The following is a 22,381-nucleotide window of genomic DNA, read 5'->3' on the forward strand; positions in this document are numbered from 1 at the left end:
TAAATATAAGATAGTCACTAATAAATCCAATTCAGAATTCAGGAGAAACTGTTTTTACCCAGAGAGTGGTGAGAGGTGAATAGCATAGATTCATTTAAGGGGAAGCTAGGTAAGCACATGAGGGAGAATGGAATAGAAGGATATGCTGATAGGGTGAGATGAAGTAGGATGGGAGGAAGCTTGTGTGGAGCATAAACCTGTTGGGCTGAATGGTCTGTTTCTGTACTGCAATATTCTATGTAATTCTGACCAGGGACTTTCTGTTGGCCAGTGTCATATGAGGTTGTGGCCTGTCTCACAGTCTCTCAGCTATGGAGCTGTTTCATATCAGCCACTTTAGACTGATGGAGCATGGCACTATCAGTCTGTACAATGCTAGATCCTAATCTCCTCCTGCAGTTACTATTTTCTTTTGAGATCGCATGAGAGCACTTGTGATTCTGCACACACTCCAAACAATAGCTTTTTAATAAAAAGTGCATTCTTGGGATTATGGGTGTCGCTGGTAAGGCCTGAATTTTATTGTCCATTTCTAGTGCCGCTTGAGAAGGTGGTGGTGAGCTGTTTTCTTGAACCGCAGCAGTCCGTGTGGTGAAGGTACTCCCACAATGCTGTTAGGGAGGGAGTTCCAGGATTTATGATCCAGCGACGATGAAGGAACGGTGATATATTTCCAAATCAGGATGGTGTGTGACTTGGAGGGGACCTTGGAGGTGGGGGTGTTCTCATGTGCCTGCTGCCCTTGTCCTTCTAGTTGGTGGAGGTTGCGGGTTTGTGAGGTGCTGCCGAAGAAGCCTTGGCAAGTTGCTGCAGTGTACCTTGTAGATGGTACACACTGCAGCCACGGGTGGAGCGAGAGGATGTTTAAGATGGTGGATGGGCTGCCGATCGAACGGACTGCTTTGTCCTGGATGGTTTCGAGCTTCTTGAGTGTTGTTGCAGCTGCAGTAGAAAGTTCTCCTCCCATTCATGAATAAGATAGGTGCTTGTCACAAATTTTTCTGAAGCATGAGAAGAGTCTTGACTGCAAAGCTTGATGACTCAATAAGGTGCTGTGTGCAAATAAAGATTCATCCAGCACTCTCTCGCATTTCCATTCACCCCACAAATCTACTGACATTCTTTAAGAAAGAAACCGAATAAGTTGATTAGAAATGGTTTAGTGGATATAAATAACTTGGATTTTTAGAAAACATTTGATAAAATTCTGCTTCGAAGGTTTTTAAAGAATATGGTTGGGGGTTTGGCTCAGTGGGTAGCACTCTCACCTCTGGGTCAGAAGGTTGTGGGTTCAAATCCCACTCCAGGACTGCCTGCCTTCCTTCCTTCCTTCCTCTTCTGCACTTGTCAGCTGACATTTAAAATGAATAGGGGAAAATACAAAGACTGGCACAGACACAGCAGAAATCCTGAGCCCAAACTCACAGTTTCCAAAACAAACCACTGAAAATTTGTCATGGGTAGAGCTTCTTCAGGTACAGGATAATCGTAGGCCGTTGCAATATTCCACTTCCAGTCTTTGAAAGCAGTAGAATTAATAGGAGCAAGAGGGAAATGGCTGGAGAAAAATAACACCCTCATGAATTTTTTAAGAATCAAAAGATACAACGTTTTTGCGAAACAGGTCTCCAGATTAACATTATCGCTCACCCTAGAAATTCTACAAATATTTAGCGCCATGCAACCAATGGTATAATGTCTGTAGCACCGGATGGTTCCAATATCTATACTAACCATGTCAACAATCCCAATGACACCAGACGATGAATTGGATAACCATGGCGAACCTAAATGGTGGTTGCCCAGCTCGGTCTCTTGAAGGGCAAGCCCCAACAATGCATTTCCCTACAGGTCCTGGGGTCATGAAAGATGCTATAAAAATGCAAGTCTTTCTTTCTATCTTCCAAAATGCCATAATAAATGTGCAGAACAGATAAAAGTGCCAAAATGTTTTCTTTCCCACCTGTGGTTCAATAGTTTTTAACAAAGGAAGCCACTCTGTAAAATAGACAATGTTAAACTTGATGGCCCAAAATTTCCCGCATTCCCAGCATAAGTCACCTGCACAAATCCCCTCCGGCCTCCTCACTGAGATTTCTTCCATTCAAACTTTTGGGGCGAAATTCGGGTCATTTGTGTCTCTCATTAGCGCGCCCGGGCGCAAATGACTTTGCGACCAGGCGCGGTGCCACTAACAACTCCCATTAAATTCGGTGGGAGTTTAGTGGCGCCGATATGGCGTTGCGCCCCGATCTCCTGCGCCATTTCCGTGCGCTTCGGCCCATTAGCGCCCCGGACCCTAAATTAGGTATCACCCCCTGAAGCTGCACTAGGCGATGACGGTGACAGCTTCAGGGCACGCGTCTCGGGTGGCCGGCTGCTAGCGGGGTGAAATTTAAAGCGGAGGTGGCCGACTGCTAGTGAAAAAAATCTCTGGTTTTCTATTCCGCACCAACACCACTTTGGACGTGGGGTCTGTGCCGTGATCGCTCAGCCCGGCACTCTGCTTGAGTGCTGAGCTGAGCGCACGGCACCCCTGCTCCCTGGTGATCCAGGTAGGTTGATTCCCAATATGCAGAATATGCAGCTAGGGCCCTTCCCTTTAATTCAGGAAAGAGCCCCTCATACACGGCAATGCTACACGCCCCAGTGGCTAGCACTGCTGATACGTGTGCCCCGCTCTTGCCCCAGAATGGAAGTGCAGCGTTTGATTTAGCTTTCCACTTCCTTTCGGGGGTGGTGTCCCCAATTTATCGTGAGAGGTGAGGCTCCTGCACCTGGTGAGTGTTACTAAATTTCTAGGCCAAACTTGCATTTCTATAGCGCCTTTAACGTAGGAGCGTTATCAGACAAAAATGTGACACCGCGCCACATAATGAGATATTAGGACAGGTGAGCAAAAGCTTGGTAAAAGAAATTGGCCTCCTTAGCGCCTCCGGGGGGGGCAATAATAGGGCACTAACCAGGTACCGACCAGGCGTAGCGATAACGTCGACTCCCGCCATATTCGGCGTGAGGTTTGAGACGGTGGTATAGCCTTGCACCCCAATCCCCTTCGCCCAGAGATCGTGGCATCATCGCCGTGCGCATCGCCCTGGTGGCGCCCCGGAGCCGAACTTGGGTTCCGCCCCCTGCAGCATCGCCAGGCAAAAACACCAGCAGCTGCAGGAGGTGTTCATCGGAAGGCCGGGCGCTCCGGGGGCGACACTTAAAGGCAAGATGGCCGAGATAAGTGGGAACATTTTTAAAATCTTCTCCTTCAGGTTTTGTTGCTGGTTCCTGCCCATGATCGATCAGCCTGGCACTCTGCTGCAGTGCATCGGGCTGCCATCGCGGTCCAGGTAAATTTGTTTTTCTGCAGAGCCTGCAGCGATGGTCCTTCCCTTTAAGGGAGGGAAGGAGCCTTTCAATGCGGCAGCACTGCAAGGCCCATTGTGCAGCGCTGCACAAGTTACCGCCCTGCCTGCTGCCTCTTGCGCTCTAAGAAGGAAGTGGAGTGCCTGATTTAGCGCTCCATTTCCTTCCTGGAGCGCTAACCCCGCATTTTTTTAAATTAGAAAAGGATTAGCGCCTGCCGCTAATTTTTTCTACTTTGAAAAGTTAACGCCCCAAACAGGGTGCTCCCAAATTTCTCTCCCCCATCAGTTTTAAGGAGCATCTTTTAAGGAGGGGAGAGAGGTAGACAGGCAGAGAGGTTTAGGGAGGGAGTTCCAGAGCTTAGGGTCCAAACAGCTGAATGCACAACCACTAATGGTGGAGTAATTAAAATCAGGGATGCGTAAAAGGCCAGAATTGGAGGAGCGCGGAGATCTCGGAGGGTTGCAGGTCTTGTCGTGAACTTATCAACCGAATTAGGGAAGTAACTAACTACAGGTATAATTTAAAATAAGACAACATGTTGAAACTTCTCCATGACCCACTGAGATAAATAAACAAAAGCTCAGTATATTGATGTAACATTATAGCCTACATTATTCAACCCTGAGTAGTTACATTCCACAGATGACATTCCCATGACTGCAGCCTGACTTGAGCGAGTGTCATTTGATCGTCTATACTTATATTTGTAACATTCAAACTCGATCTCAATAGATATTACTAAAGTTCCCTTTCAAAGAAAGTAATTTTCTTAATTCATTCTTGGGATGTGAGCATCGCTGCCAAAGCCAACATTTATTACCCATCCCTAATTGCCCTCAAGGTTGATACAACATCAACGAATTTTGATGGGAGTCTCTACCATTCTGTTGGTAGGCAAACTCTTCCAGCTTTGCTGAAGGCATGACAATTTGCTGCTTGGTTTTATTGATCAATGCCAAAGAGTTATACAGGTTTACACTATGTTATCCCTTATAGTCCAATGTCTTCAAGATGCATCCCAGTACTTGGTTCACCTTGCTCGTCTCCCATTGCCTGGAGGTGGCACTCGCTGCCATAGCTACCTCTCTCCATGAAGGGCATGTCGCATTGTTGTTGGAATTCCGACCCTCGACCCCAAACAGTTCGTGCTTTCTGGTCCCCACCTTTATAACAAGGCATTAGGGTTGCCATCTTTGGTTGGACATATTCCTGGAGGTTTTATCACATGACCTCCTGTCTCCAAACATCCCCCCCATCAATGTTCCCTCTAATTTTTGGGGGGCTGTGCAGCCCCTTTCACGGCTGTCTCTGAACAGTCCATTGACGATTGGCCGACCATATTCTAAGTTTTTTTCAATTTAAAAGCCAGTGAGCCAGCTGCACAGGACCTCCAGAGCGCTACATGGCTGCGCAGATTATAAGTGAACATTGCCACCCACCGGCAAACTTCCACCATCGGTTTGCCTAGAATGTCCATCCTCGCGGCGCCCTGCCAATTGGAAGGCAAACGGATTCTTCATCACCCGATTGAATGATTCTCGACTGTCAGTCAAACCTCCGTTCTGTGCTGGGGCCCCAGCTGTTTACATTGTACATTAATGATTTAGACGAGGGGATTAAATGCAGTATCTCCAAATTTGCGGATGACACTAAGTTGGGTGGCAGTGTGAGCTACAAGGAGGATGCTATTAGGCTGCAGAGTGACTTGGATAGGTTAGGTGAGTGGGCAAATGCATGGCAGATGAAGTATAATGTGGATAAATGTGAGGTTATCCACTTTGGTGGTAAAAACAGAGAGACAGACTATTATCTGAATGGTGACAGATTAAGAAAAGGGAAGGTGCAACGAGACCTGGGTGTCATGGTACATCAGTCATTGAAGGTTGGCATGCAGGTACAGCAGGCGGTTAAGAAAGCAAATGGCATGTTGGCCTTCATAGCGAGGGGATTTGAATACAGGGGCAGGGAGGTGTTGCTACAGTTGTACAGGGCCTTGGTGAGGCCACACCTGGAGTATTGTGTACAGTTTTGGTCTCCTAACTTGAGGAAGGACATTCTTGCTATTGAGGGAGTGCAGCGAAGATTCACCAGACTGATTCCCGGGATGGCGGGACTGACCTATCAAGAAAGACTGGATCAACTGGGCTTGTATTCACTGGAGTTCAGAAGAATGAGAGGGGACCTCATAGAAACGTTTAAAATTCTGACGGGTTTAGACAGGTTAGATGCAGGAAGAATGTTCCCAATGTTGGGGAAGTCCAGAACCAGGGGTCACAGTCTGAGGATAAGGGGTAAGCCATTTAGGACCGAGATGAGGAGAAACTTCTTCACCCAGAGAGTGGTGAACCTGTGGAATTCTCTACCACAGAAAGTAGTTGAGGCCAATTCACTAAATATATTCAAAAGGGAGTTAGATGAAGTCCTTACTACTCGGGGTATCAAGGGTTATGGCGAGAAAGCAGGAAGGGGGTACTGAAGTTTCATGTTCAGCCATGAACTCATTGAATGGCGGTGCAGGCTAGAAGGGCTGAATGGCCTGCTCCTGCACCTATTTTCTATGTTTCTATGTTTTTCCCTCTCCATCTCCAATATTTTTATAACTAATAAATAAAAGTGTTCAAAGTAACTGGAAAAAAATCCCAATTATTTTTAACGCTGCAATGATTTTCCTGCCATTTTGATCACAGCAGTGTCTTGGAGATTAATCTTTAATTCTTGGAGACTCCAGGTCAACCCTGGAGGGTTGACTACCCTGGTGGGGCAGTGAAGTCTGCCGCCAGTTTCTTTAATCCAACTGCGATCCTTGTTATCCAGCTCGCCTGCCTCCTCCATTGCTGACATTGCCCCTTCAAGCGGTTTTATATTGTGCTGTTATTCCAACTCTCTGCCTCTTAAGGTTCTCTCTGGCATGTGTATTTAAAAGTCAGTTATTACTACATTTGTTTTTAAAGAATTGCTCTCTTTTATGATTTTAATTAATTCAAGGAGGTAGATAAAAATGTTCTACTATAAATATGTCAGATTGCTTGATTATTTATTAAATAAAGTTCTAATTTGAAAATTTAAGATCTCACTTGATGCTCCAAAGGAAAGAACTTGCATTTATATAGCCCATTTCACCACCTCAGGACATCCCGAAGTGCTTTACACCCAATGAAGTACTTTTGAAGTGTAGTCACTGTTTTAATGTAGGAAACACAACAACCAATTTGCACACAGCAAGCTCCCACAAACAGCAATGTGATAATGACCAACCTGTTTTAGTGATGTTGGCCAGGACGTCGGGGATAACTCCCCTGCACTTCTTCAAAATAGTGCCATGGGATCTTATACCTCCACTGAGAGAGTAGACGGGGTTTCGGTTTAACGTCTCATCTGATAGATGGCACCTTTGACAGTGCACACTCCCGCAGCACTGGCACTGGAGTGTCAGCTTAGATTTTTGTGCTTGGGTCTCCGGAGTGGGATTTGGAACCCTGACTTAGAGGTGAGAGTGCTACCCACTGAGCCACAACAGACACAAATCCAAATGATGAAACAGATTGAGCAGTACGGTGTCCTCCTTGAAAAGGGAGTAAAAAAAATAAAGGACATTTCCAAGCTAGGGTGCAGCCATGTTCCCTAGCGGTATAGAAACACTTCTAATTTTTCCAGCATTTCTTGTAAACTTCAGGTATCCAGAACAGCGTCATTACCACTGTGCCAGGAACGACTTACTGTCCAGCTTTAACAAGCTGAAGAACGAAAGCTGCTCGCTCACTTTGCAGTGCCATTTCTGTGTCTACCCACTATTCCCCATTTCATCCTACACTTTCTGTTAACTGCTCTTTTGTAATTGTCCATTTGTAAAATATCTGCTTCATTGAATTGTCCTCGTCTATGCAAAAAAGGTAGATCTAATTAAATTTTCTTTGATTAGATTCAAGTCACAGGTTTAGGTCAGGGGAAAAGTTAATACTGTGTAAACGAGTTATATCAAAAATAAAAGCCCCTCTCACCAGGTGATACAGTTTTTAAAACCTTTTCTGAGCTGTGCATCTGAATTCCTCTGAACGTTTATTTTATGTATGGAGAAAGAGTCAGACTGAACACTGTGAGCTCAAAGTAAAGTGTGACCGTAGTCTTTTATTGCAGGTCTCCAGAGTGCCTCTCCAACCTGTGAAGCCTTCTTAAATATCTGTGCTCCAAGGGATTATGTGATCCCTTGGGACTCCGGGGAATGAGCCCTCTGGTGGCTGTACAGAGTAAATACAAGACCACATGTATAACAACATTCCTTCCCCCCCCCCCCCTCCAAAGTCAATAGTGTAACTATTTACAATGTGAGTCGATCTGGGGCCCTTCTTGCCCTGGTTGATTGTCTCGGTGTGAAAGCTGGTGTTGTTGAATCATTTGTTGGGCCCTCGCTGGGCTGCCGTGCAGCTGGCCTTGCTGGGCTGCCTGGTGTGTTGGGTTCTGCTTCATGGTCAACCGTGGTGTCGGTTGCCACTGGTGTGTATGTTGGGGGATCAAAAAAGGTAGGGTCCAAGGTAGGTTGCTCAGGATAGTCCGTGAATCTGAGTTTGATTTGGTCCAAGTGTTTCCGGTGAATGAGTCCATTTGAAAGTTTGACTTGAAACACCCTGCTCCCCTCTTTGGCCACAACAATGCCGAGAAGCCACTTGGGACATTGTCCGTAATTGAATACAAATACAGGATCATTGATTTCAATCTCGCGTGACACATTTGCGTTATCATGGTATGCACTTTGTTGAAGCCGCCTGCTCTCGTGTAGATCAAGGTGAACTAACGAGAGCCTTGTCTTGAGTGCTCTTTTCGTGAGCAGTTCAGCAGGTAGGATCCCAGTGAGTGAGTGGGGTCTCTTGCGGTAGCTAAGCATGACTCGGGATAGGTGAGTCTGCAGTGAGCCTTCAGTTACCCTCTTCAAGCCTTGCTTGATGGTTTGCACTGCTCTCTCTGCCTGACCATTGGACGCTGGTTTAAACGGGGCAGATGTGACATGTTTGATCCCGTTACGGGTCATGAATTCTTTGAACTCAGCACTAATAAAACATGTCCCGTTGTCACTCATCAGGCAAACATGGCCCGCAGGCTTTCAGTAGTGGCAGCGGACGTGCTAGCTGACATTATCTCACATTCAATCCACTTGGAGTACGCGTTTACAACCACAAGGAACATTTGACCCAAGAACGCATTGTCAACGTGTACCCTAGACCACGGTTTGGAGGGCCAAGACCATAAACTTAGCGGCGCCTCCCTGGGTACATTGCTTAACTGCGAGCATGTATTACATCTGTGAACGCAGGACTCTTAAGTCCGCATCGATACCGGGCCACCACACGTGGAATCTGGCTATCGCTTTCATCATTACGATGCCTGGGTGGGTACTGTGGAGGTCATTGATGAAGGTGTCTCTGCTCTTCTTGGGGACCACTACACGATTGCCCCACAGAAGGCAGTCTGCCTGTATAGACATTTCATCTTTGCGCCGCTGGAACGGCTTTATCTCTTCCTGCATTTCCACTGGGACACTGGACCAGCTCCAGTGAAACACACAGCTTTTGACTTGGGATAATACGGGGTCCTGGCTCGTCCAGGTTTTGATCTATCGGGCAGTGACGGGTGATTGCTCACTCTCAAATGCTTCCATAACCATGGCTAAGTCTGCGGGCTGCACATTTTCCACCCCTGTGGTGGGCAATGGCAGCCTACAGAGAGCATCGGTGTAGTTTTCTCTGCCTGGCCTGTGGCGGAAGGCGTAGTTGTATGCGGACAACGTGAGCACCCATCTCTGGATGCGGGCCGATGCGTTGGTGTTTATCCTTTTACTCTCGGAAAACACGGATCTGAGTGGCTTATGGTCAGTTTCCAATTTGAATTTTAGCCCAAACATGTATTGATGCATTTTCTTTACCCCATAGACACATGCTAACGCTTCTTTCTCAATCATGCTGTAGGCTCTCTCAGCCTTAGACAGACTCCTGGATGCATAAGCAACCGGTTGCAGTTTCCCAAAATTATTAGATTGTTGCAATACACACCCGATGCCATATGACAACGCATCACATGCTAGTACCAAATGCTTACATGGATCATACAACACAAGCAATTTGTTTGAGCATAACAATTTTCTTCCTTTTATAAAGGCATTTTCTTGGCTTTTGCCCCAAACCCATTCGTCCCCTTTTCGTAGTATGACATGCAGTGGTTCTAACAGTGTGCTGAGACCCAACAAGAAGTTACCAAAGTAGTTCAGGAGTCCCAGAAATGACCGCAGCTCCGTCACGTTCTGTGGCCTCGGTGCGTTCTCGATTGCCTCCATCTTCATGTTGGTGGGCCTGCAATCCTCCTTCCCAGGAACTCAACTTCAGGCGCCAGGAAAACGCACTTCGAGCATTTTAACCTGAGTCGACGAAGAACCTCCTCCAGGTTCTGCAGCTGCTCGGCTGTGTTCCGACCTGTGACCAAGATGTCGTCCTGGAAACACGGTGTGTGGGACTGACTTCAGTATACTTTCCATGTTTCTCTGGAATATTGCCGCCGATCGAATTCCAAACGGGCATCTGTTATAAATAAAAAGACCTTTGTGCGTGTTGATGCAGGTGAGGCCCTTCGATGATTCTTCCAGTTCCTGTGTCATGTAGGCTGAGGTCAGATCCAGCTTCGTGAACGTCTTTCCTCCTGCCAGCGTTGCAAAGAGGTCATTGGCCTTTGGTAGTGGGTATTAGTCCTGCAGGGAGAAACGATTGATAGTTGCTTTGTAATCGCTACAGATTCTGATGGTGCCGTCTCCCTTGGGGACAGGAATGATCGGGCTGGCCCACTCGTTGAACTCAATCGGTGAAATGATGCCCTCTCATTGCAGCTGGTCTAGCTTGATCACTACCTTTTCTCTCATCATGTACGGTACCGCTCTCGCCTTGTGATGGATGGATCGCGCTGCCGGAATTAGGTGGATCTTCACTTTTGCTCCTTGGAATTTCCCAATGCCTGTGTTCGAACAGCGAAGGGAACTTGTTTAAGACCTGGGCACACGAAGTGTCGTCAGCGGGCGATAGCGCTCAGACGTCGTTCCCGTTCCAGTGTATCTTTCCCAGCCAGCTCCTGCCGAGCAGCGTGGGACCATCGCTCGGTACCACTCAGAGTGGTAGCTTGTGCACCGCTCCATCGTAGGAGACCTTTACAGTAGCACTGCCGATTACAGGAATCAGTTCTTTCGTGTAAGTTCTTAGTTTCGTATGAATTGGAATTAAGACTGGTCTTGAGGCAATGTTGCACCACAGTCTTTCGAAAGTCTTTTTGCCCATGATTGACTGGCTCGCGCCCGTGTCCAGTTCCATTGACACCAGGAGTCCATTTAGTTCAACATTCAGCATTATCGGGGGACAATTTATGGTGAATGTGTGCACCCCATGTACTTCTGCCTCCTCGGTCTGAGGCTCTGGTTCGTCGTGATCCTCCGTGGATCTGTCCTCCTCTGCAACATGGTGGTTTGCAGGTTTTACAAGATTAGCAGCTCGCCTGCACACTCGTTGGAGGTGGCCCATTGTTCCACAGCTCTTGCAAACATACCCTTTGAAGCGGCATGAATGGAAACGATGATCACCCCCGCAGCACCAACAAGATGTTAATGGCCTTGCATTCATCACCCTTGATGGTGGACTCTGAGACATCTGCGGACATGCAGCTGCAGGTATGTGTGACCTGCCCTGTACGTTGCGATTCGAAAACAACATCGCTTTGTTCACAGTACTTGTAGCAGCACTTGTGTGCTGAGAGATTTGTTTAGTATTGTCACTGGTGGCAATGAACGCCTAGGCTATCACTATGGCCATACTCAAGGTTGTGGTCTCTACAGTCAAAAGTTTGCGAAGTATGGTTTCGTGGCCAATGCCAAGTACGAAAAAGTCTCTGAGCATGTGCTCCAAATGTCCTTCAAATTCGCAATGTCCTGCAAGGCGTCTTAGCTCAGCGACATAACTTGCTACTTCCTGGCCTTAAGACCTTTTGTAGGTCTAGAACCGGTACCTCGCCATCAGAACGCTTTCCTTCGGGTTCAAATGCTCTCAGACCAGTGTGCATAAATCATCGTACGATTTCTCCGTGGGTTTCGCTGGAGTGAGCAGGTTCTTCATGAGGCCATATGTTGGTGCTCCATAGTCTGTGAGGAGGATCGCCCTTCGTTTGACAGTGTTCTCTTCCCCATCTAGCTCGTTGACCACGAAGTATTGGTCGAGTCACTCCACAAAAGTTTCCCTATCATCTCCCTCCGAGATTTTCTCCAGGATACCCACTGTTCTCTGCATCTTTGGGTTCGCTATCTGTATCTCGTCGCCAGTTGTTGTGTATGGAGAAAGAGTCAGACTGAACACTGTGAGCTCAAAGTAAAGTGTGACCGTAGTCTTTTATTGCAGGTCTCCAGAGTGCCTCCAACCTATGAGGCCTCCTTAAATACCTGTGCTCCCAAGGGATTTTGGGATTCCAGGGGACGAGCCCTCTGGTGGCTGTACAGAATAAATACAATTTTACATATATAACAGTTTATCCTGACAGTCCAGAGCCGACTGGTGCATGAGGAATGGAGAAAGGTGGCAAGTTATAGGAGAGCATTTATTTCTGATCGATAAAGGTGCCCATGAGGTCTGGAGAAAATGGGACAGAACATGGTTTAAAAAATTTTTTAAATTGCCATACTGATAACTTACTAGAAGCACTTGGAGAAGTTCAAAAGAACCAAAGGGGAGATGAGGAAAAAAGATTTGCGCAGCGAGTTGTTATGATCTGGAACGTACTGTCTGAAAGGATAGTGGAAGCAGATTCAATAGCATCATTCAAAATGGAATTGGATAAATACTTGAAAAGAAAAATTTGCAGAGCTATGGGGAAAGAGCAGGGGGAGTGGGACTAATTCGAGAGCTCTTTCAAAGAGCTGGCACAGGCATGATGGGCTGAATGGCCTCCTCTTGTGCTGTATCATTCTGTGATTCTATGATAAGAACATAAGAAATAGGAGCAGGAGTAGGCCCTATGGCACCTCGAGCCTGCTCCACCATTCAGTAAGATCATGGCCGATCATCGATCTCAATTCCACTTTCCCGTCCAATTTCCATATCCCTCGATTCCCCTAGACGCCAAAAATTATCTATTTCAGCCTTGAATATATTCAGAGACTCAGCATCCACAACCCACTGGGGCAGAGAATTCCAAAGATCCACAACCCTCTGAGTGAAGTAATTCCTCCTCATCTCTGTCTTAAATGGCCTACCCCTTATCCTGAAACTGTGCCCTCTAGTTCTAGACATTCCAACCAGGGGAAACAACCTCTCAGCATCTACCCTGTCAATCCCCTTCAGAATCTTGTGTTTCAGTGAGATCACCTCTCATTCTTCTAAACTCCAGAGACTATAGGCCCATTCTACACAATCTCTCGTCACAAGACAGCCCTCTCATCCCAGGAAGCAATCTAATGAACCTTCATTGTATCATCTCCAAGGCAAGAATATCCTTCCTTAGATAAGGAGACCAAAACTGTGTACAGTACTCCAGGTGTGGTCTTACCAAGGCCCTGTACAGTTGTAGGAAAACTTCCTTACTCTTATATTCCAGCCCCTTTGCAATAAAGGACAATGATACAGCACAGAAGGAGGCCATTCTGCCCATCGTGCCTGTGCAGGCTCTTTGAAAGAGTCATCCAATTAGTCCCATTTTCCTGACTTCTTCCCCATAGCCCTGCAAGTGCCCTGCATCTGTCCTGTATGGTTCTAGAAGGTATTGGAGGGTTGGGGCAGAAACTTGATGGCGCAAAATGGCGATTGCGAATTGGCAGCCCGTTTTACACATGGCTCGATTTTTCTATCGCCTATTTTGCACTACCCGCCAAGATTAATTTCACCCTCAATATTTGAAAACTGCCTTCGGCCTTCAATGGTCAAGTTTGGTTAATGCTGCATGAACCAAGACATCTACATGGCTTTGTCACTGGACTTTGGGCAGTATGACAGCAACTGTGGGGGGAGGGAGAGAGTAATTATGTGGTGAAGCCTATCACTCACTCACTGCCCAGGCCCAAATCTCCCTTCAAAAGTACTTCATTGGCTATAAAGCGTGTTGTGACATCCTCTGGTGGTGAAAGGCGCTATAGAAATGCAAGTTTTTTCTTTCTTTGTGTAAAAGATAAACTAACCATTACTGAACAAACATTAACTGAAGCTTCCTCTAGCTTCAGCAGGAATGTATGTTGCTATGGTTGTATGTTGCTATGGTTAACGATTGAACATTGGACTCACCTCCTGACTCCCCAAAGCCTTTCCACTATCTACAAGGCACAAGTCAGGAGTGTGATAGAATACTCTCCACTTGACTGGATGAGTGCAGCTCCAACAACACTCAAGATGCTCGACACCATCTAGGACAAAGCAACCCGCTTGTTTGGCACCTCATCCATCATGTTAAACATTCACTCCCTCCAACACTCCCTCCAAGGGCAGCAGGTGCTTGAGAACTCCATCATCTCCAAGTTCCCCTCCAAGTCACACTCCATCCTGACTTGGAAATATATTGCTGTTCCTTCATCGTCGCTAGTTCAAAATCCTGGAACTCACTCCCTAACAGCACTGTGGGAGTACTTTCACTACATGGACTGTAGCGGTTCAAGAAGGCGGCTCACCACCATCTTCTTGAGGACATTTGGGATAGGCAATAAATCCCACATCCCCTGAATGAATATTAAAAACTTTTTATACCCATTGGAGTTATAAAATAATTTCTCTGCTCTCTCTTGACCTTTAAATGAATGGTGTGTTATCGTTGGCTTGCAGATGTCATTTAACTGGGGTCACCAAGTATCACAAATAATCTGCCAGCTAAAAATAATTTTAAAACTGTACTGATTTGAAACAGTGTGGCGGTCCTGCTTTTTTTGTTGTTGTCCGGGGCCACATGTTCAAATGCAGACGGGTGAAGCAGATTGTCGCACTGCATACTCAGCCATTGGCAACCTGCCCCCATTTCACAGTACAGTAATAAAAGAAGAAAATATATATATAGCGCCTTTCAATACCTCAGGACGTCCCAAAGTGCTTTAAAGCCAAGGAAGTACTTTTTTGAAGTGTAGTCACTGTTGTAATGTAAGGAAACACGGCAGCCATGTTGCGCACAGCAAGCTCCCACAAACAGTCATGTGACAATGACCATGGAATTAGAAAATCATAGAATGGTTACAGCACAGAAGGCCATTTGTCCTGTGCCAGTTCTTGACTAGAGCACCTCAGCTAGTCCCACTTCCCCACCCTTTCCCCATAGCCCTGCAAATGTTTTCCCCCTCAGGTACTTATCCAATTCGCTTTTGAAAGCCACGATTGAGTCTGCCTCCAACCCCCTTTCAGGCAGTGCATTCCAGATCCTAACCACTTGCTGTGTAAAAAATTTTTTTCCTCATGTCGCCTTTGGTTCTTCTGCCAATCACCTTAAATCTGTGTCCTCTGGTTCTCGACCTTTTCGCCAATGGGAACAGTTTCTCTCTACCTACTCTGTCGAGATCCCTCAAGATTTTGAACCCCTATCAAATCTCTTCTCAACCTTTTCTGCTCTAAGGAGAATAACCACAGCTTCTCCAGTCTATCCACGTAACTGAATTCCCTCATTTCTGGAACCATTGTTGTAAATCTTTTCTGTACCCTCTCTAAGGTCTTCACATCCTTCCTAAAGAGCGGTGCCCAGAATTGGACACAATGGGCCCAAGTTTCCACATGATTCGCGCCTGATTTTTAGGAGCAACTGGTGGAGAACGGACTATTTTAGAAATCGCAATTCTCCACATTTTTTTTTCTGCAGTTCTAGTCAGGTAGAACAGTTCTAGTTTAGAACAGAATTTTTTCTTCAAAAGGGGGCGTGTCCGGCCACTGACGCCTGATTTGAAAGTTTCCACAGTGAAAATGTACTCCAAACTAAAGTAGAATGGAGCCAGTGAAGATTTTTGTAGAACTGAAAAAACCTGTTCTACACATTAAAAAATCAGGCGCAGGTTACAAATTAGGCGTCCAGAACGAGGTGGGGGGGGGAAGGGAACTCATTAAATTCGACAATAAATCCTTATTTATACTTCAACAAATATTATGCAAATAAATCCAACCTGAATAAACATTTATAAGCCAAGAAAAGATTAAATAAACCATCTTCCTACCTGTGTGAAAGTGCTTCAGCCAGGGAGAATTCTGCAGCTGTTCGTGCTGCTGAGCGGGAGGGGGGGAGAGAGAGAGGGAGGGAGAGAGAGAGGGGGGAAGAGAGAGAAGGGGAGAGGGAGAGAGGGAGGGGAGGGAGAGAGGAGGGAGGGGAGGGAGAGAGGGAGGGGAGGGAGGGAGAGGGAAGGGAGAGGGAGGGGGAGGGGAGGGAGGGGGAGGGGAGAGCGGGTGTCGGGTCGGGGGGGGGAGAGCGGGTGTCGGGTCGGGGGGGGGGAGCGGGTGTCGGGGGGGGGGGAGCGGGTGTCGGGTCGGGGGAGGGAGCGGGTGTCGGGTCGGGGGGGAGCGGGTGTCGGGTCTCGGTCGGGGCGGGGGGGAGCGGGTGTCGGGTCGGGGGGGGAGAGCGGGTGTCGGGTCGGGGGGGGGGAGCGGGTGTCGGGGGGGGGGAGCGGGTGTCGGGTCGGGGGAGGGAGCGGGTGTCGGGTCGGGGGGGAGCGGGTGTCGGGTCGGGGGGGAGAGCGGGTGTCGGGTCGGGGGGGGGGAGCGGGTGTCGGGGGGGGGGGAGCGGGTGTCGGGTCGGGGGAGGGAGCGGGTGTCGGGTCGGGGGGGAGCGGGTGTCGGGTCTCGGTCGGGGCGGGGGGGAGCGGGTGTCGGGTCGGGTCGGGGCGGGGGGGGAGCGGGTCTCGGGTCGGGTCGGGGGGGGGCGCGGGCCTCGGGGCGGGGCGGGGGGGGGAGCAGGTCTCGGTCGGGGCGGGGGGAGCGGGTGTCGGGGCGGTGGGGGGCGGGGGGGGGAGAGCGAGTGTCGGGTCTGGTCAGGCGGGGAGCAGGAGCTGGCCGTGGGAAGAGCCCCAGTGAGGCCATTGGGCCAGGGCTAGGGGCTGCGTGCTTTGGGCCCCTCCCACACAGTTCGGCGCCTGGAGCTACTGCACTTGCGTGCCGACTGTAGCGCGCATGTGCAGAGGTCCCGGCACTGTTTTCAGCGCCGGGACCTGGCTCCGCCCCCCCCACAGCTCGTGCTGACTGCGCCGAGGGCCAGAGGACCTGTAAGTCGGTGGAGAATACCGAGGATTTTTTTAGGCGCCGTTTTAGGCGCGAAAAACGGGCACCCAGCTCGGAGGGGCGCCCGTTTTTTTTTTGTGGAAACTTGGGCCCAATAATCCAGTTGAGGCCGAACCAGTGTTTTATAAATGTTCATCATAACTTCCCTGCTTTTGTACTCTATGCCTCTATTTTATGAAGCCCAGAATCCTGTATACTTTTTTAACCTCTTTCTCAACTTGCCCTGCCACCTTCAATGATGTGTGCACATATACCCCCAGGTCTCTCTGTTCATAAACCCCCTTTAGAATTGTACCCTTTAGTTTATATTGCCCCTCCTTGTTCTTCCTACCAAAATGTATCAATTCGCACTTTTCTACGTTAAATTTCATCTGCCACGTGTCCGCCCATTCCACTAGCCCGTCTATGTCTTCTTGAAGTATATTACTATTCTCCTCTGTTCACTTCCAAGTTTTGTGCCATCTGCAGATTTTGCAATTGTGCCCTGTACATCCACATCCAAGTCATTAATATACATCAAAAAAAGCAGTGGTCCTAGTACTAACCCCTGGGGAATACCACTGTATACCTTCCTCCAGTGTGAAAAACAACCGTTCATCACTACTCTTTATTTCCTGTCACTTAGCCAATTTTGTATCCATGCTGCCACTGTCCTTTTTATTCCATAGGCTTCAACTTTGCTGGCAAGCCTATTATGTGGCACTTTATCAAATGCCTTTTGTGCACCACGTCAACCACATTGCCTTCATCAACCATCAAAATACTCGATCAAATTAATTCAACACGATTTTCCTTTAACAAATCTGTGCTGGCTTTCCTTAATTAATCCACAATTGTCCAAGTGATTGTTAATTTTATCCGTGATTATTGTTTCTAAAAGCTTCTGCACTACCGAGGTTAAACTGACTGGCCTGCAGTTGTTGGGTTTATCCTTCCACCCTTTTTTGAACAATGATGCATTTTTTGCAATTCTCCAGTCCTCTGGCACCACTCCTGTATCTATGGAGGGTTGGAACATTATGGCTGATACCTCCACGATTTCCACCCTTACCTCCCTCAGCATCCTAGGATGCATTCCATCTGCTCCTGGTGATTTATCTACTTTAAGTACGGCCAGCCTTTCTGGTATCTCCTCTTTATCAATTTTTATCCCATCCAGTACCTCCACTATCTCCTCTTTCACTAAGACTTTGGCAGCATTTTCTTCCTTGATGAAGACAGATGCAACATACTCATTCAGTTACTCAGCCATACCCTCTGCCTATATGCGTAGGTCTCCTTTTTGGTTCCTAATCGGCCCCACCCCCGTTTACTATTTATATGCCTATAGAACATAAGAACATAAGAAATAGGAGCAGGAGTAGGCCATTTGGCCCCTTGAGCCTGCTCCGCTATTTAATAAGATCATAGCTGATCTGATCATGGACTCAGTTCCACTTCCTTGCCCGCTCCCCATAACCCTTTATTCCCTTATAGCTCAAAAATCTGTCTATCTCCGCCTTAAATATATTCAATGATGCAGCCTCCATAGCTCTCTGGGGCAGAGAATTCCATAGATTTACAACCCTCTGAGAGAAGAAATTCCTCCTCATCTCAGTTTTAAATGGGTGGCTCCTTATTCTGAGACTATGCCCCCTAGTTCTAGTTTCCCCTATGAGTGGAAATATCCTCTCTTCAATCTTTTGAATTCCATTTTACGTTAGCTACCAATCTATTCTCATAATCTCTTTGCCCCTCATACTTTATTTTATAACTACCTCTCTGAACTTTCTGTATTCAACCTGATTCTCACTTGTATTCTCAATCTAACATCTGTCATACCTGCTCTTTTTCTGCTTCATCTTACTCGCTATCTCTTACATCGAGCTCTGGCTTTAGTTGCCCTACCTTTCCTCCTCGTGGGAATGTACCTCGACTGATTATCCATGATCTTATTGAATGGCGGAGCAGGCTCGAGGGGCCAGGTGGCCTACTCCTGCTCCTATTTCTTATGACTGTACCCGAACCATCTCCTCTTTAAAGGCGGCCCATTCTTCGATTACAGCTTTGCCTGCCAATCTTTGATTCCAGTTTACCCGGGCCAGATCCATTCTCAACCCACTGAAATTGGCTTTCCTCCAATTAAGTATTTTTACTTTAGATTGCTCCCTGTCCTTTTCCATAGCTAATTTAAACCTTAAGATATTATAATCACTATTCCCTAAATGTTCATCTAATGACAATTGCTCCATTTGCCCCACCTCATTCCCCAGAACCAGATCCAGCAATGCCTCCTCCCTCGTTGGACTGAAACGTACTGATCAAGAAAGTTCTCCTGAACCCACATCAGAAATTCTTCCCCCTGTCTGCCCTTTACACTATAACTACACCAGTCTATATTGGGATAATTGAAGTCCCCCATTATCACTCCTCTATAGTTCTTGCACCTCCCTGTAATTTCCCTGCAAATTTACTCCTCTATATTTTTCCCACTAGTTGGTGGCCTATAGAGTACACCTAGTAGTTTAATGGCACCTCTATTGTTTCTTAACTCTAGCCATATAGATTCCGTCCTTGATCCCTCTCTCTCCAGCACTGTAATATTCTCCTTAACCAATACTACAATCCCACATCCTTTCTTTCCTTTCCCATCTTTCCTGAACACCTAGTATCCAGGAATATTTAATACCCAATCCTGGCCTTTTTTGAGCTAGGTCTCCGTTATCGCCACAACATCTTATTCCCATGTAGCTATTTGCACCTGCCACTCACCAACCTTATTTACCACGCTTTGTGCATTTACACACATGCACGGTAAACCTACCTTAGACCTCCTTGTATTCTCTCTTAGTCTGATCCCACCTAATACCTCACTATTTCTTACTCCAGTGCTATCTGTCTCTCCCAATCCTTTGTGCACTTTGTTTCTCCCATCAAATGCTACAACCTGGCACCCATCTCCCTGCCAAATTAGTTTAAACCCTCCCCAACAGCACTCGCAATGTGTGTCCCCCGCCCCCGTGAGGATATTGGTCCCAGCTCTGTTGTGGTGCAACCTGTCTGGCCTATACAGTTCACACCTCCTCCAGAACCGGTCTCAATGTCCCAGGAATCTGAAGCTCTCTCTCCTGCACCATCTCTCCAGCCACATATTCATCTGCTCTATCCTCCTATTTCTATACTCACTAGCTCGTGGCACTGGGAGCAATCTGGAGATTGCTACCTTTGAAGTCCTGCTTTTTAATCTCTTTCCTAACTCCCTAAAATCTGCCTGCAGGACCTCAGCCCTCTCACTACCTATGTCATTGATAATGATATGGACCACGACCTCTAGCTGTTCACTCTCCACCCTCAGAGCACGTTATTTTGCATTCCACTTCCTTTCGGGGGCGGTAACCAGAATTTTTCGAGCAGGGCAGGACTTCCATGCCAGGTGCAAAATGTCCCGCCTCCAGGATGTTACTGCCCCCAAATGGGTCGCAACGGAATTTCACCTCCTAAGAATCTTAAAAGTCAGGCCTACCTTTACTTCCAGCTGTTTCTCTTGCTCTCTTAAAGTCTTTATTCTAACCATTATTTATAGTTATATTAATTAGTTTATCTAGTTAAGTTAGAGAGAGAAAAATGCTAATACTCACCCACCAATCACCTACCTGCTGTCCTGTGACGTCACTCCTCCCAGGTCTACCCCAAATGGTCTATGCTGGATTTGAACTGCTGCCTCTGATGCCAACTCCTTCCAGGACCATACTGTCCTCGGGTTTCGCACTGTTTACGTAATTTCACCTCTCATGCTGACTCCTTCCAGGTCTACCCAAAATGATACCGCACAGAAGGAGGTCATTCAGCCCATTGTGCCTGTGTCAGCTCTTTGGTAGATCTATCCAGCTCAGTAGGGCCCAGTTTCCACTGATTGTTGTCCATGAACCTTGACATGCTGAGAGTCGGTGTGAAATTCCGATGGTTGGCACTTGTGATTAGAGGGTACATGTGCATTTAACCAGCTCTTTGTACGTCTGCTCCTTTGAGTAGTAAATGGGGAGAGACGAAAGTGTATAGCAAAACTATGGACTGCCTGTTTCATCTTTAAATAGATAGAAGTGGTATTTGTGAACTGCTTATTGAGTGTTCTTTCACACCATACATTTCTTTAAAGCTGTATTTACAAATTTTGGTTTGAATGTCAGTGGGGATTTCAATAGTTTCCAGAGTGGATTTTTCTCCCTGTCCCTACTGGGAGTTTCCTGAACTGGAATTTTGACCAAACGTTATTCAAGCTGTGGCATTTTTATTCAAATTTAGTTTGTGATTTCCAGTCCTGTCATTTCACGCGTTTCAAATCTTGGTACGAAAGGTCACTGACTGCCTTTTCGCTCTCCATGCTTTGCCGTATCAGAGTTGTTGTTGAGTTTTGAAGCTCAGAGTTTGAATGATCGAGGTCACTACCATCTTCTCCCACCAGTACGTAAACGGTACAGCACAGAAACAGGCTATTCGGCCCAACTGGCTCAGCCGGTGTTTATGCTTCACACCAGCCTCCTTCCATCCTTTTTCATCACAACCTATCAGCATATCCTTCTATTCCTTTCTCCATGTGTTTATCCAGCTTCCCCATAAATGTATCTATGCTATTCCCCCCAACCACTCCCTGTGGTAGCGAGTTCCACATTCTAACCACTCTCTGGGTAAACAAGTTTCTCCTGAATTCCTTATTGGATTTATTGGTGATTATTTTATATTGATGGCCCCAAGTTTTGGACTCCCTCCACAAGTGGAAACATCTTCCCTTTGTCTACCCTATCGAACCCTTTCATAATCTGAAAGACCTCTATCAGGTCTCTATCAGGTCTGCCTCAGCAATGTTTCCTTTAAGTTGTGTCCCCGCGCAGCTTTCTGGAGGCCCCGCGCTGTCGGCTCACTGGCTTTTGCATGGACAAACCACGGAGATTTGAATGGGCCGCGCAGCCTGTTATAGGGGCTGTGTATCCAAAAACAATCAGGGGAAACATTACCCCTCAGCTGTCTCTTTTCTAGAGTAAAACAGTCCCAGCTTGTTCAGTCTTTTTGATAATCCTATGCAAGCAACTCTCTGATTTCCCCTTTGAAGGAATGCATGAATGTACGTGTCGTTTTGTGCTTAACTGGTGGAAAAGTGAACCTTTGTTGATTGGTGTCTTCTCTTGCTGTAGGTGAACCTGTTCATCCTGCTGTCTGTTGTCTGCATCCTGCTCAACTTGGCCGGGTTCGTTCTCTCATGTCAGAGTGCTCAGTTTGTATCTGGCATCGTGGACTGTAAGCTGGTGAGTGCGTTGGGATGTCTCCTATCGATTAGCGTTATGAGGGTGACGGACTCTGGTAATGGGGTTCCGATATTGAACTATTCAATGCACTTCTGAAGAACTAAATGCCAAATTGAATAAGGCGAAGCCCCATTCATAAAGGAGTGCTATGCTTTGATTTAGCATTTGTTAGTGCCATGATATGATATTCCCACAAACAATTGTAGAATCATACAGCACAGAAGGAGGCCATTCAGTCCATCGTCTCTGTGCCGGCTCTCTGAAAGAGCTATCCAATTAGTCCCACTTCCCCTGCTCCTTCCCCATAGCCCTGTAAATGTTTCCACTTCAAGTATTCACTTCAAAAGTTACTATCGAATCTGCTTCCACCACCCGGTCAGGCACCGCGTTTCAGATTGTAACAACTTGCTGTGTAAAAGAATGTTTCCTCATCTCGCCTATGGTACTTTAGCAAATCACGTTCACTCTGTGTCCTCTGGTTACTGACCCTTCTGCCAGTAGAAACAG

The 22,381-nt window shown here is 47.1% G+C and overlaps 1 protein-coding gene across 1 annotated transcript in view; it reads left to right on the forward strand.

The window, feature by feature from the left end:
* Positions 1-22,381, forward strand: part of fam189a2 (family with sequence similarity 189 member A2) — a 159,302-nt gene that overhangs the window by 48,055 nt on the left and 88,866 nt on the right. The window contains exon 3 of the mRNA XM_070887276.1: positions 21,764-21,874. Coding sequence (XP_070743377.1) covers positions 21,764-21,874 — 111 coding nt within the window. The remainder of the gene's footprint in view (positions 1-21,763; positions 21,875-22,381) is intronic.

The sequence above is a fragment of the Pristiophorus japonicus genome, chromosome 1 (assembly GCF_044704955.1).
Source record: "Pristiophorus japonicus isolate sPriJap1 chromosome 1, sPriJap1.hap1, whole genome shotgun sequence".
In the NCBI taxonomy this organism is placed as follows: Eukaryota; Metazoa; Chordata; class Chondrichthyes; family Pristiophoridae; genus Pristiophorus; species Pristiophorus japonicus.